General features: G+C 48.0%; 1 protein-coding gene across 3 annotated transcripts in view; it reads left to right on the plus strand.

Annotated features, from left to right (window-relative positions):
* Positions 1-16,570, plus strand: part of LOC116948936 (multiple PDZ domain protein-like) — a 169,847-nt gene that overhangs the window by 120,410 nt on the left and 32,867 nt on the right. For all 3 annotated transcript variants that reach the window (XM_032966232.2, XM_032966236.2, XM_032966235.2), the window contains 4 exons: positions 2,641-2,732; positions 11,508-11,613; positions 15,257-15,352; positions 16,175-16,270. In XM_032966232.2, coding sequence (XP_032822123.2) covers positions 2,641-2,732; positions 11,508-11,613; positions 15,257-15,352; positions 16,175-16,270 — 390 coding nt within the window. The remainder of the gene's footprint in view (positions 1-2,640; positions 2,733-11,507; positions 11,614-15,256; positions 15,353-16,174; positions 16,271-16,570) is intronic.

Raw genomic sequence — 16,570 nt, forward strand, 5'->3', positions numbered from 1 at the left:
AAATGCTTGTGGTGAAGATGCAAACAAAAAATATGCTCTGGTAGTATATGACATTGTCTTTGACACGGATTGGTCCACACCAGAGACGGCTCTCTTTTGAGCCACTTTTTTTCAAATTTTCTTGCCGTGGTTTTCACACCTGATGATGATGATTGCTTGTGTTGCAGTCGAAACATCGTGAGAATTTTTTATTTTTTTTATTTTATTGTTTCCTTTCTACGTGACTTTACCGAAAGAACCAAGAATATGAATTCTAGATTTGAAGCTTTCGTGACTGCAAGGATCCATACTTTTACGTGACTTTACCGAATAGAACCAAAGAGTAAGAATATGAATCCCTGCAGTCACAAAAGCTTAAAATCGAAATTTAGTCTCAAAGTGTTAGACCAGAGAATGCCCAAAGGCGAACAGCACCAAGAAAATGCCACTATCAGGGCACTTTATAGCCCTGATAGTGTCATTGTGTGAGCAGCTACATCAAGAAACTCATCCGGAAAATGGGTTGACTGTATGACCCGTACATTTACACGGCAAGTCCCATGATGAGCAGGAGAGCGTCAGGAGAGTATCGGATGGAAGGTTGAGGGTGGAGGGGTGGAGAGGAGGAATTCTGCTCACGGGGCCGCTTGAGGGCGAGCGCACGCCGCGCACTTACGCGCGCGAGGCTTTCGCATCCTCCCACGAGCAATCAAAACGCGTCTGCGGTGCCCCAGTCTGCACTTTCTGCACCCCCACCCCCCAAGTGGCCTCTCCTCTGATACGTACCTCTTGCTGGTTCTGTCGGGGCAACCCACTGATGATCTTCTAGCGCAGGGTAAGTTTGTGTAAAGTGTACACCCGGTTTTGGGTTTGCGAGCCGTGTGATGATAGCTTCGGAAAAAAAAAATTACCAGATAAGATCCAGTGAGCTGTGTAGCTCTTTTCTTGGAAGCAACCTGGTCACAATTGATAGCCCAATAAAGTGGGTTTTCACGTGGACATTTATAGCAGCCAAATACTCCTAACGCATGTATCTAAATGTGGAGGTTAAAACTGGAGGACCCGGAGAAAAATCCACGCGACCACGGGGAGAGAGACACGCAAACTCCAAATGTACAGGCGTCAGGGTCGGGGATCGCATCCACGACCTCCTGCATACCAGGCGAGGGAGTTAACATCTCGCCACCGTGGCGCCCCCCCAGTAAGGCGGCTCACGCCGTCCAGCCCGCTGGTGAGCGGGCGCAGCGGAAACGACGCGGCTCTTCGCGACGTCGCCCGTCGTGCGGTTTCGGGTGGCCACGGTAACCGCGCCGCGAGAAGGTGGGGCGGGTAGGGGTCGGGGGGTCGTCGTCTTTTACGTCCCACTCGTGGGAGAGGCGTGCGCAGCAGCGGTAGGCGGTCGCCGCTCTGAAGCGGTCGACGGAGGAGCCTCCACGGTTCTCTTGGCCACCCCTTGACGTGGGTTTCCGTTTTGGGTGCATTTGCCGTGCGGATTGAGTGCTTCGTCGGCCTTTGCGGAGCAATGTTCTGTCCTGGCAAGCAACGTGTTTTTGTGGCGTCGTGGCGTATTTTGTAATTCCACTTCGACATAATTACCAAGTGACATTCACAGCAGTGCTTCAAGAATGTACCCCGTAATTTATGCAGGTTGTTCCACCCGGGTCGTTCGTATGGTCATTGTACTGAAAGTGAAATTAGTCGCATTCAGAAGATTGCGAGTAACTTGGTCTGCGAGTGTTTTGCAAGACGAGCAAAATTTTTAAATAAATATTAATTTGATAAACAAGCGAGGTCTTGCAATTCGAGTAGTACGTATACGCTTTGTCTGCCGAGCGTCACGTGATCACAACTGACATACGAGTGCTTTGATTTACGAGTGCTTTGTATTACAAATACGTTTCTGGAACGAATTATGCTCGCAATCCAAGGTTTTACTGTAATAGGAATTGACGGCACTTTGCAATGCCACTGCTGGAAGAACGCCTGCCCCCACACCTTATTGATCGTTGAGGGTTTTTTTTTTAATCATCACTGACGCCGGATTCACACCGGCCAGTGTGGCATCTGGGTGGGTGGGAAGGGCCCAAAGAATGGTGATGGACATCACTCGCCACTGCCATTAGTCGTACAAAAATCACGATATTATTATTGTTGTCACAAATATTCACATTTCTTGCAGGGCCTTTAGATTTGCAAAAAAAAATGTTCACGGCATTAGCTTTTGGATAAAACAAGGACCACTCTAAAAATACAAGCGGTCATGCTGTTATCTAAACAGCCAAATTACATCGATCTACTATTGCGTGCGAAGTGAAACAGACACCGAGATGGAAACTAATATTAAACTAAAACACTGTAGTCTTTATTTTATACGTGCGTGGATACTTTTGACGTTCCATCACAGCCACTTGGCAGTCGCAACGTGTACAGCACTAATGGAACCCATTACCCATCATAAGCACCATTACAGGGCTACTTTTCAATTCATAATATTTACATTTCCCGTTGGCAAGTGATTTCTGTCGGCACCCAAACGTCACGCCAAACACATCAGAATTATCCTCTTAACCCCCATCGAGCGCCCGCGTTCAGCTCGCTGGCGAGCGACAACAAACCTTGCGCCGCTCAATTTTGCTCGTCATTTTGTTCGTCTCGTTACAGATTAACGGGCAGATCTTGCATGGCAGAAGCCACCAGAACGCGTCGGCCATCATCAAAGGCACGCCGTCCAAAGTGAAAGTGGTCCTTCTTCGGTGAGCGCCGTGTTCTTTCAGTGAACCTAACGAACTATTTAAAGCTGCCCAGCAAATGGCGCAGGCTTTGGCTTTACACCGATTGCATCCTGAGCCTGAGTGCTGTCTGTGCGTGCGTGTGGAATAGCATTTAACCCAACAGTCTGGATGGCTACATGCTGGGGGGCGGGGGCCGGGAATCTTTGTCTTTGCCTTCGTAGCACTGTTAGCTATGTACGGTGCGAAAGAAGTTCAACATGGTAGGTGCGTTCCTGAAAAGTGCTGCGTGAAGCGAAAAACGCGCAAAGCGGAGACAATTTCCCCATAAATAATGTAAATGACGATAAGGTTTGCCGAGATACGGTGTACGCGCACACAGCGAGATGGCGGGACAAAAAACGGAGGGTACGCCGCCGCGTTACTGCACCATTCCACATACTCAATCACTGTACCGCTCGGCCGCGGAGCCCAAGGAAGTAGTTCGTCGTTGACCGTTTAAAAACCACGTTGTAATGGCGCGCGCCCCGCGTTACAGCGGCGCGGGCCCCCTCATTGTGTGAAAAGTGTTCCAAAATGGAAGAACAGCATGGGAGCGAAAACGTGTTATACATATATATGAACCCGGAAACTCAAGTTCGATTCCTGCCAATGGTGAGCATCAGTGGCGAGTCACGTAATAACTGGTGCTGGGCCTCTCCTAGGTCGACTCGGCCTTAAATGAGTACTGGGGAGACAAAGGGGGTCTAGACGCCGGTGTTGACCACGCCAATCGCTCGCATGTCATGCCGGCATTCATACGTGCTTGCCAACAGCATTCTATATGGGGGGGGGGTGTCGATTTTTGTTGTTGAATGTATGTGTGTGTTTTTGTGTGATGGCTACATTTAGATTTTAAAAATATAACTGACTGATATGCAACAGGAAATCCATTGACTCCTCCCTTCCCTGAGGTCTCCATTGCTTCCGTCTGTTTTCACATTGACTCCCCAAACATCCGCCGCTAACTGAGCTGCACACAGCTCTTTTTCAGAAGCGACCTGGCTATCACGAATGATAGCGCAACGAAATGGCTTACCACGTGGACATTTATAGCAGCCAAATACTACTAAACACACGTTGATTCTAAATGAGGACCCAGAATAAAATGCAATTGGTCACGGGGAGAACATGCAAACTCCAAATATACAGGCATCAGGGTTGGGATCGAACCCACAACCTCCTGTATACTACGCCAGATAGTTAACATCTTGCCACCAGACGTCACACCTACACCAGTGGTTTCCAACCTTCCTGGGCCGACGGACCAAGTCATCCCTCAATATTCGCTGGCCCACCATGTAATCGAAACCACCAGAGGTCTGAGAATCGCACATTTGGAAACCACCGACATAAGCTACACTGCCTGATATCTCGCATGGCATTATATTCGGCTTAATTAAAAATAAAATTACATCTTTTTTGGAAAGAATAGGCATGAATTCGGTTTGAACTTTCAGAATAGAAGCTTTTTTGGGTAAAATTAGAGGCTTCATTAAATATTTATGACAGAATTGTGAATACATGTATGAATATATATTGGAAAATCTAAATGTCACGGTGTAGTGGTTGGTGGCTGGCGGAGAAGTGAGAAGTAGCCGCGCTGTGGAACTACTGCCCTACAGGAGGCTTATCCTTCCTGTCATCATCATCATCATACTCTTCTTGGTTCTTTAGGTAAAGTCACGTAGAATGGAAATAAAATAATAAAAATAAAACATAATAAAATGAAATTCTCACGACGTTTCGGCCACAACACAAGTAGCCTTATTCAGGTGAAGAAACAGGACTGTCCAGAAGACAGCGCTTGAGTGAACACTGCCAAGTATGGACAAAGTCTTTTAAGCCGTGTGGGTGGGATTTACATGTGAATTAGCATGTTACCCAGCACCACCACCGGATTGGAGGAGGGTGGCGGCTGGGCACACAGGAAAGGAAGGTTAAAGAGCAGCCAAGGTGCGCTGCTCTGTCCTGTGTTGCGTTGTAACTATGCTGTAAACTGGACTACTATACAGTACAATATTATAACTTCCAATCTAAACTACATGGTATAATATCATATCCATAGACAAATTCCACCTTTGAATTATACAATGCGTTACTATACACTACCCTATACTTTAGACTATAAAATATTAGACTTGTTATATTACACTGTCTTATTCTATCAACCCTACTGTATGCCACACTGCTGTATATTCACTATACAATTACGATATTATATATTGCCTTATGAATTATGTTAAACATTACAATGTTATACTATTTATTATTATACCACATGCTTTAAACCATACCATTGACCGTCGTGTGAAAGGTATGAAGAGGCAGTGCCAGCGAATGGACTGCGGTCTGAAGGTCAGCGTAAAATACAATCATGGTTTATAATATCTTTCCAATGGTTACTAAGCCAGAATCCATCTTCTCGGTTGAAATTGTCTCTGTGTTTGTATATGTGGATGGCCTCATGAACGAATCTCTCATGGTAGCCGGATGGCTTGCAGAGAACCTCCGTCTTGGAGAAGTCAATGTCATGTGAGCCCACTAAATTATAACAGTGATCTGCCACGGCTGAAGAGTTCGTCCTACTATGTTTCAAGTCTGCTTTATGTTCACGGATGCGGTCCGAGATATGTCAGACTTACGCGCACTGAACTAGATCAGTTAGACAAGATACTCTACAAATGACACTTATCATTGACGGCAACAATGTCTACATCGGATTGGGAACATGTAGACAATATGACTGCCTCTTCAGCTGCCACTATGTCAACCAAATGTAAGGACAATTTGATTTCCAAATTCAACCGCCTTTCCAACAAGAAATCGGACCCACACACAGAATAGCTAGACGTTAACTAAGTCGTAATTAATCGCGGTAACAGTTCTATTTCTGATGGTCTGAAAGCCGTTTTAGCTAAAGGGCTAAACTTTGCAGTCACACCTAGACACATACCAGTTAATGATATAATTGCCCATGTCGACGTGGCACTCAAGGGCCTGGGTCACATCGCTGCAGACGTAGCAAGATCTGAAATCGCTGCAAACCTCAAAAACGCTAAGATGCCATCTAGCAACATCAGCAAAGATGCGCGCTTTGAATTATCTCAATTAAAAAAGAGAGATGACATTGTCATCCTCTCAGCTGACAAGGGCAATGCCACTGTCATCATGGACAAAATAGAATATAACAACAAAATTCAGGAACTACTCAACGATGGCAGCTATACAAAAATAAGAAGAGACCCCACCAACAGCCTGGTTACTAAAACCATCAAAATCATTTCTGACTCAACAGCATTAATTGATCAAGTCAAACAGTTCTCGTTGAAGCCTTCTGCGGCCAGACCACAGCAGTGTGGTATACAGTAGGGTTGATAGAATAAGACATAGGGCTGGGTAACACGCTAATTCACATGTTAATTCTACCCACACAGCTTAAAAGACGTTGTCCATGCTTGGCAGTGTTCACTCAAGCGCTGTCTTCTGGACAGTCCTGTTTCTTCACCTGAAGAAGGCTACTTGTGTTGTGGCCAAAACGTCGTGAGAATTTCATTTTATTATGTTTTATTTTTATTATTTTATTGTTTCCCTTCTACGTGACTTTACCGAAAGAACCAAGAAGATGAATCCCTGCAGTCACGAAAGCTTTAAATCGAAACGAAATCATCATACTCATCGACATATCACGCATCAATCCACTGGTGGATGAAGGCTTCCCCAAAGCCACCACCACCATGCCTCACAATTGTCGCAATGCAACAGGCCATCTAGAACCTGCGTACTAGCCGATTTTTTCATCTGCTCCATCTCCGCGGCGGATGTGCTCTCGTCACGCGGTACCCCCCCCTTCAGCTTCTGTTCCGCCGTTAAGTTTCGATCAGTAACGGGCATCCCCTCCCAGCCATGACGAGTCCTCGCGCAGCTCGCTTTCCCTTCTCTTAACGGTGGGCGCAATCTCTTCGACTGATGTGTGTTCCCTGACTCGCGAGTTCCACGTTCCCTCTCACGGTGTCTATTCCAAGCATGTGAAACTATTTAAACGAATGTTATTCTAGCAGGTAAGGCCCACTGAGCTACGTAGCAAGCTGGCCACAAACGATAGCTCAACGAAGTGGCTTATCACGTGGAAATGTATAGCAGCCAAATACTCGAAACGCCTGATTGTGATTCTAGAACATGCAAACTCCAAATATACAGACATTAGGTCCAGGATCGAACCCACAACCTCCTGTATACCAGGCCAGGTAATTAACATCTCGCCATCTGCCCTCCTCCCACGATCCTAGGTTGGTGGCTTTCAAATTGTGCAAGCCGCCACCGCCTCCTTTTTCCGCCTCTGCCACATCTTCTACTGCCTATCCGAAAAACGAAAAACAAAATTGGATTTCGCCTGCTGTGCGTGCCGGAAGCAGACAGCTGGGTGCCTCTCCAGCCCGGTGTTTATCAGACTTAAAGAGGAAACACTGATGCTTTCCTCTCGGAGGTTTCTCTCTCTCGTCTGTATAAGACAGTGGCAGATTGCAATATCTTCTGTGTCTCATATTCTTAGTTCTTTCGGTAAAGTCACGTTGAAGGGAAACAACAAAATAATAAAATATATATAAACCAATAAAAATTCTCACGACGTTTCGACCATAACACAAACGGTCGTCTTCAGGTGTGTCGGTTTGCATACATTTATTTATTTTTAAACGGTTTATTTATTTATAAAAAAAAACCGTTAGCGCCACACGCAGCGATTTAACTAAATACACCGTTTAAAAATAAATAAATTTATGCAAACCGACACACCTGGAGACGACCGTTTGTGTTATGGTCGAAACGTCGTAAGAATTTTTATTGTTTTATATATATTTTATTATTTTGTTGTTTCCCTTCAACGTGACTTTACCGAAAGAACTAAGAATATTAATTACTGCAGTCACGAAAGCTTTAAATCAAAATCTTCTGTGTCTCTTTACTCTCAGTGCTGTAGCACAATCTTAAGAAAGTGTGATTAGCAGTTGCAACGGATTTGCGGTTCTAAAAATGGATCTGGTGCGAGCCGGACATAAAATAACCATCTGTGCGACGTGCCGTTGACGCGATGGAATGTGAAGTTGCGGTGTCAAGTTGTCACCGTGCCATCTGTGATGTTGAGTTTTCGAGGTGCTGCCCAAGAGACACTATGTGCAATTATGCGTTCACGCACAGCCACACACACATGCACACACGCGCACACACGCACACACGCGCGCACACTTGTAAACAACAAAACATCTGCAGTTATTTTCTAAATTAAATTTCAATATTGGAGCTGGGAGAAAAAAAGGAAACTCATTACAGCCCATCTGGAGAGCCCGTCTTCAATGAGGACGCGCATTTTCGGTTTGCGCTTAAAATTGTGAACTCGTTTATAAAAGATCTGACGACAGGGTCACCCGCGTACACGCGAAAACTGGCCCGCACCAACAGCCGCCGTAACCCACCGCACACAGAGAAACGGGTTAATCCTCCCTTAATATTTACGTGCGTTAGAGCTGCTGGGGGGGGGGGGGGGGGGGGGGAAAGTGCATTATCATATCATCTCGGCTTGACGTCACCCGCTTCCCGCGAAGGGTGTGCTCAGACGAGCAGCACTCTTTGAGATTTAATTTATCGAGTGGCGCTTTGGAAGCCGGTTGTCTTCGCGCTGCGCTCTTCCCCTGCAGGCAACAAAAAACCCGCGTGCGTCTGAGCGGAGCAGCCTTTGGCTCGCCGGCATCTGATAGCGGGGGGGGGGGAAAAAAAAAACACGCAAATCGTGCCATCGTCGGTGAACGGCGGGGAAGCCTGACTGGCGCCGGCAATCGTGCGGTTTATACCGTATTCGAGGATCATTCTCGGGCCTGCCACGTTAATATCAGGGCATGTATTTCGTGTAATTTTTGCCGTCGGTTTTTAATTTCCTGCGAAATAAACCAAAGCAGTAAAAATGAAGACGCTCCATTTTTGAGAAGGAGGAGCGGGGTTCCTCGTAGCAAGCAAGCAATCAAAAAAAACAAATCTACGTTTCAGAATCCGATCGGCAATGTTTCTGCTGTCCACGTTCTGCTGCGCGGGCGGGTACGTACCTTCGCGTGCGAGCGTCCACCGAGGTCGCTTGTGCTGCGCGTGGAATCGTGTGCGCGTTACCGTGGCCGTGCGGCGTCGCGTGTAATTAGCGTGTAAAATTACGGGCCACGCTCGCGGTGTGAAGGAGCCCGAGTGCTTTGTGTCGGCGCACAAGCAGCAAGGCACGAGGAAAGAGCTGCGGGGTCTGCAAATTTGACAGCCTCGTTAATTTAGAGAGGGGGAAAGAAAAACAAAGCCCAGCTTTTGTGAAAGTGTCTACGTGTCTCCTTAGCGATTTTATATTGTCGGTTCCACCCGAATCGACGCGCTCACAATGGGGGCTTTTTTTTTTAGATGTTAAAGCAGCTGTCATTTTTCTGACACCGTCAATCATGCGCAGCCCATTCCCTGGAGCTGTCTGCACGCTAGCTGCTAATTAAATAAAATACCGCGGTTTTTTTTTGCTTTGTCTGGGGGATGATGTTTGCAGTCGGGTGAAATAGTTGGGTGCAGGTAGTTTGCATACAATTTTGCCTCTTTGCAATTAACAGGGCCCCATAATTTAGATGGAGTGCTCTTATAAGTGACATCTGGAAACTCAAAAAAAACATTTTTGCAAACCCGACTGCCATTGAGACCCAGAAAGTTGGAAACCGGTCCAGAGGGTGCTTGTTAAAACAAATCCCACTTCATTTCACCAAAAACATGATTTCGTTTATATTTGTGAGACAGAACGGAGGTCTACTTATATTTGCTTTTACTCATAGTGCTGGGGTTCGAGTGACAGCGGGGGGTGAGAGAGAGAGAGATTGAGCCGTTGCGTTTCTCCATGGTCAATTTTCAATTTCCAAGGCGCCTGCTCGCTTCCTGGTTTGCCATCGCACAGAAGGTTGGCGGCAAGAAATGGATGCAAGATATGACCTCCCTCCTCCTCCGTGCTTGCCGCCTCGCCCTCCCAGAACCGCCTCACACAAACGCCATGCGTTCGTTCCTTTGTCCGTTCGCTTGTGCTCGTATTCACGGCTTTCCTGCAACCACCGACCGTTCTGTCACGAAATTGAAATCAGCTTCCCATGCTGTGCGTGCGTGCACGCATGCATACGTATGTGTGGGGGGGAGGGGACGGTAGTGTAGTGGTTCGCTCGCTGCGCTATGGACCCTGCGACCTGAGTTTGATTCCCACTCACGGCCAACACCAGTGACAATTATCTAAACTCATCCTGGGTCGACTTAGCCTCAAATGAGTACCTGGTGCGGTGTGTAGGCGGCCGTGTGTGGTGCTGGTCACCCCCCTTGAATGCCGTGCCGGCCTTCATAGGTGCTAGCTAACGGTACTTACCCCAACAGTCAGTTAAGGCTACACACGGCGGCATATGCGTGCGCACGCACGCCCCACAATCATATTGTAAAAAAAAAATGCAACGTTTTTCATGCGTCAATTTATTTCAGTCCGCATGTGAGCAATTGTGCGAGAGCGTGTGTGCGTGCGTGCGACTGAAAGCCACCTGTTCAGACAAACTTGGCCGTGTGCGCTCGTCACGCAGTTGTGTTCAACGACTGAATGCGTTGTTAGGCTGCTGCGTACAACTTAATCCTTTCCCGTTCCGAGACGCCTACGAGTTGCAGGGTGGGGGCGGGGGCCGGGCAGTGGGGGGGGGGGTCCCGTTCACCGCTGAATCTCGGAACGCACAAGCGGCTCGGCGTTCATTTTATTGAGAGAGGCGTAATAGCGCCGCTGTTTGTGAAGACGTTGTATTCTCGTAGCTGGCCCCGAACTAAGCCACACGCTTTCCCGCAAGGCCTTGGCGGGAGCCTTGGTGTGCCATCGGAACGGAGCCGGAAGAAATGGCCCTTGCAACAGTAATTGTAGCATTTTACGATGTTTGATTTTTTAGATACTACATAAATCCAAGTTGTTTTTATTTATCGAGGAAAGCCTCACCAAAAGTCCCCGAGGCTGAATCTGTCAGAGCGTCCTACAATGAGATGTTTGGCCACGTCTGTGTACCGTGTGCTCGGCACGTGGTAGCAAACCGGCGTACCAGGAGAACACCCGCACAGGTGAGGTGATAACGCTGACAAGTTTCTGCGCAGATACGTTCCAGGATCGGTTGCTGTAGAGCCATGTTGTAGCCACCTGTGTTTTCCTACAGGGTTCTCACGTGCGTAAGACACGTGCGTTCGTAATCCGAATTGGCTCTCATTAGCGAACAGAAACCACGCCGTGTGAATAAAATCCGAGGCCTCGTGACGTTTGCTTTCGCGAGCGTACGCGCGCCATGCCACCCAAGTGTCTCTGCAAAAAATGACCCGTGACAGCTGAACCTGCGCTCTCGAAAGCACGCGATGGCCGTTGTAACACAGCCCGCGTACAGTACACAAAGCAACCGAGCACCACAAATTTGCCTTTGCAAAAAAACCCCCCCCCCCCCACATGCAACGGACATCCCAGCGGCTTGCACAACGCCCCAACTCGCTCTCGTCCTGGGAGCCCGTCCGTCCGTCGTTACTCGCCGGAGCCTGGAGCCGCTTCTTTTTTTTTCTTCACCGAAACCCAATAAATCAGATGTGCATCTATTATTCACGCGACTCCTGTCCGAGCTGGAGCGGGGGAAAGAGCGCGGGTGGAAAAAAACCTCCCCTGTCGACGATGTGCGCTCACGTCCTCGCGCCCTCCTGCTGCAGGAACAAGGATGCCCTCAACCAGATGGCCGTGCCTCCCATCCGGAGCCCCCTTCCCATCTCCATCTCCGCCCCGTCCAGCGCTCACTCCGGGGCGAGATCGCTCGAGGTGAGGTTTTCCTCGAGATTGCTCCGGATTGCACTCGGTCGTTCTCGTGCCCGGTCTCCCCCCGCGCACACCCCCTCCCCTCTCCCCTGTGCCCCCCACCACCCGCCCACACTAAATGCAGGCGTTTTGAACGATGACCCTGACATTTATTTTTGCTCGCTCGCTCGCTCGCTCTGTTGCTCTGTTGCACATGCGTGCTCGCTCCCCTTTAAATAGGTCAGCGGCTTAGTCTCGCACCACTGTCGCTTTTTTAACCGGTATCTGATGCTCATCCACAGGCTGACTTATAGTGGGGGGGGTGGGGCGGGGGTGGGGTGGAATACAGCCTCTACTCAATCATCTGCTGGATGATGGCACCTCCGATTAGCACGGTTGGCTCCGTACGGTGCGAAAGAAGTTCAACATGCATACGTACATGGCGTGTCGATGATGCCGTGGCAGTTGTGCGGGTTGTTAGGCTGTGCTTCGCCCCCCACCTGATGGTCGGTGTGGGTTGCTGACGGAGGGGGTGGATGGGCGGTGGGCTGCTTACTTGACCGGTTCATCCACCGTTTGCGAACGATGTTAGTCGTGGTCAGGGAACCGAAACTTGTATCAGCGGTTTCGGAGCACAGTTTGTAAACCCGCGACATCGCCACTCTCCAGGATTAATAATTAAATAGTGCCGTGTATAACCCGCATAGGAATTCAAATTTTGATTCTTAGAGCATCTTCATGAAAAATCACCTTTGTATGTTGACATTAATGGGGATTGCAGGGGTGGTTGTGACGGAATGGGGGCGGGGAGGCCTTCATCCAGCAGTGGATGAACAAATCAAATAACCAGTGATTCCTAACCATCAGTTTAACATGTAGGCTTTCGCAACCAACATTATCCATAATATTGGCATAACGTCGTACTCGAATTGTAAATGTTGTGGGTTTTCTCTCCATCACACCGGTCTGCTCAACTAGTAACATTGGCATGTTTTCTTTACGTTACAAATCTTACTAATTGCTTGTGTCGGGTGGTGGCGGGTTCAACTACACATTTCTATGAACGTGATCTAACCCAAAAAACTATTATGGATTCGTAACCATGCTGAACCCGTGGATCATTGACAACTCTCATTAGGTACAATGAGGGAAAAAAAGTATTTGATCCCCTGCTGATTTTGTACGTTTGCCCACTGACAAAGAAATGATCAGTCTATAATTTTAATGGTAGGTTTATTTGAACAGTGAGAGACAGAATAACAACAAAAAAATCCAGAAAAACGCATGTCAAAAATGTTATAAATTGATTTGAATTTTAATGAGGGAAATAAGTATTTGACCCCTCCGCAAAACATGACTTAGTACTTGGTGGCATAACCCTTGTTGGCAATCACAGAAGTCAGACGTTTCTTGTAGTTGGCCACCAGGTTTGCACACATCTCAGGAGGGATTTTGTCCCACTTCTCTTTGCAGATCTTCTCCAAGTCATTAAGGTTTCGAGGCTGACGTTTGGCAACTCAAACCTTCAGCTCCCTCCACAGATTTTCTATGGGATTAAGGTCTGGAGACTGGCTAGGCCACTCCAGGACCTTAATGTGCTTCTTCTTGAGCCACTCCTTTGTTGCCTTGGCCGTGTGTTTTGGGTCATTGTCATGCTGGAATACCCATCCACGACCCATTTTCAATGCCCTGGCTGAGGAAAGGAGGTTCTCACCCAAGATTTGACGGTACATGGCCCCATCCATCGTCCCTTTGATACGGTGAAGTTGTCCCGTCCCCTTAGCAGAAAAACACCCCCAAAGCATAATGTTTCCACCTCCATGTTTGACGGTGGGGATGGTGTTCTTGGGGTCATAGGCCGCATTCCTCCTCCTCCAAACACGGCGAGTTGAGTTGATGCCAAAGAGCTCCATTGTGGTCTCATCTGACCACAACACTTTCACCCAGTTGTCCTCTGAATCATTCAGATGTTCATTGGCAAACTTCAGACGGGCATGTATATGTGCTTTCTTGAGCAGGGGGACCTTGCGGGTGCTGCAGGATTTCAGTCCTTCACGGCGTAGTGTGTTACCAATTGTTTTCTTGGTGACTATGGTCCCAGCTGCCTTGAGATCATTGACAAGATCCTCCCGTGTAGTTCTGGGCCGATTCCTCACCGTTCTCATGATCATTGCAACTGCACGAGGTGAGATCTTGCATGGAGCCCCAGGCCGAGGGAGATTGACAGTTCTTTTGTGTTTCTTCCATTTTCGAATAATCGCACCAACTGTTGTCACATTCTCACCAAGCTGCTTGGCAATGGTCTTGTAGCCTATTCCAGCCTTGTGTAGGTCTACAATCTTGTCCCTGACATCCTTGGAGAGCTCTTTGGTCTTGGCCATGGTGGAGAGTTTGGAATCTGATTGTTTGATTGCTTCTGTAGACAGGTGTCTTTTATACAGGTAACAAGCTGAGATTAGGAGCACTTCCTTTAAGAGTGTGCTCCTAATCTCAGCTCGTTACCTGTATAAAAGACACCTGGGAGCCAGAAATCTTTCTGATTGAGAGGGGGCCAAATACATATTTCCCTCATTAAAATGCAAATCAATTTATAACATTTTTGACATGCGTTTTTCTGGATTTTTTTGTTGTTATTCTCTCTCACTGTTCAAATAAACCTACCATTAAAATTATAGACTGATCATTTCTTTGTCAGTGGGCAAACGTACAAAATCAGCAGGGGATCAAATACTTTTTTCCCTCACTGTAGGTGTTGATGAACTTTCACGCAACAAGATAGATCCAGTGTTTTGTGAAAACAAATGTTATCTGCAACAGTTCCACAGACCGCCTCCCTCGCAGCCTTGCAGAGCACCAGGGGGTTCCTTGGACCAGAGGTTTAGATCCACTGAACTGGATGATGATGATGATGGATGGATGATGATGACCAATCAATAGGTCTTTATTTTACTTGCCGATATCGCCCTCATTAAAGTCGGTCGACTATTGGCGGCGTGGAAGGTTGAAACCGGGAGGTCGACCATGAACCCAATCGGCCGATGCGGTCAGCTGATGCGCAAATGGCGCATCAAAGATTCGGCGCTGTTTGAGTGGGGTGGCCACGAATCCCAAACCGTTGACCCGCATCGTCCCTCTCCTTTAAAGGAGGAACGGACGAGAGCTCCTCTACTTCTGAACAGACAATTGAGTGGATAATAAATTATACTTATGGCGGGACCCTGGGGTCCCATAAGCCTCCAGATCTCGCATAAACATTACATTATAATGTAAACAAAAACTTGACTCTTTTTCACCAATGGGTTTGAAGGATGGTGGCAAGTGTTGTCTTGTTAAACTATGCCTTTAGAACTGAAAACGACTTACCTGCAGTACCTCTATTTTGTAACAAGCGTTTCTACGAATGTTACTCTACAGAGTAGTGGGTCGCCGCTCCTCTTATCCACATTGATACGAGCGGTATGTGGTTACTATGGCTTATCTGCAAAAAAAAACTATCTGCACAGATGCATACGGACAAGAGAAGTATTATCAAACAGGAGTAATTGCAACTGAGCTTTCTCTCTCTCTCTCTCAGTTGCTATGTGTTGGGCTACAATCGCCTGGCGTCACCATCTTTCTCGCCCGTGGCATTTCCTTTCCCTTCTCTCTCTGCCCTCTCTCTTATCAGAGCCACAGCTCAGCAGCCTCCTCAGACCATGCACCCCTTCGACCCAAAGGGGACTTCTCCTCCTTCCCAGACGTGCACGATGTCATTGTGACGAAGGTGAGTGTGCAGCTTTCGTCAATGTCGCTAATCGCATCGGTGATGTGCACGGTTATTGAGTAAAACATTTTTATTCTATCCACCCAAAGTTGAAAATGTTTATGCACGATTAATGCGTGTGTGTGCTGGCCATCCACCCCTTCATGTGCCGTGCTGGCCTTCATAGGTGCTCTCCACCAGCACTTGCCCCTAAGGCTATACGGAGGATCTTTGTCAGTGTGTGCACGTGTTGGTGTGTGTATTGTGGGGAGTGGTGGTGCAGCGGTTAGCGCTACGCTGCGCTACGAACCGCGGCGACCCGAGTCGATTCCCGCTCACGGCCAACACCAGTGACGGTTATCAGAACCGGTCCCGGGCCTCCCCTAGGTCGACTCAGCCTCAAATGAGTACGTGGTGCAGTGTGTAAACATCGCCACTGGGGAGACAAAGGCGGTCGGGCGTGGTGCCGGCCACCCACCCCCTCGTGTGCCGTTCCGGCCTTCATAGGTGCTCGCTAACAGCACTTGCCCCTGCAGTCTTTAAAGGAGATTATACGGGGGATATTTTTTTTTCTTTTATTATATACACCACTGGGCAGTTGGTGGCAGCCGCTCTCCGGCAACCAGCTTGGCACAGTGGGAATCAAAGGTGGTGCTGCATCTGCCTGACATCTCCTGGGTCTGTCCCATAACCTCTTTCCGGCGAGCCTTGGAAACACTTCACGTAGCCTCAAAAGTTCACCTAGGCTGACACACAAGAGCTGCGGGTGACGTCACTGTCACTGAGTGGTGGCTATTGTTGTTATCGTGCTGTTGTAAACAATTTGCTGTGCCCTTGCTGCAGGAGGAGAGTGGAGGCATCGGTGTCTCTCTGAGCCAGGAGGGACCGACTGAGGGATTGTCAGTGAAAAGACTCGAGCAGAACGGAGCTGCTGCAAAGGTCAGCTGATACGGCACTAAACAAAAACTAAACTATTTTTATTTTACCAGGTAAGGCCCCCCTGAGCTATATTTGTCTTTTTCATAAGCGACCTGTCCACGAATCATAGGTCAACGAAGTGGCTTATCACGTGGAAATGTATATTCAGCTAAATACTGTTAAGCGCATGTTGTTTCTAAATGTGGAAGGAAAAGCCAGGGGACCTGGAGAAAAAATCCACGAAACCACGGGGAGAGAGACACGCAAACTCCAAATATACAGGCGGCAGAGCCGGGATCGAACCCACAGCCTCCTGTATAC

Source organism: Petromyzon marinus, chromosome 35 (assembly GCF_048934315.1).
Source record: "Petromyzon marinus isolate PM22_M1 ecotype Great Lakes invasive population chromosome 35, UKy_Petmar_22M1.pri1.0, whole genome shotgun sequence".
Lineage (NCBI taxonomy): Eukaryota > Metazoa > Chordata > Hyperoartia > Petromyzontiformes > Petromyzontidae > Petromyzon > Petromyzon marinus.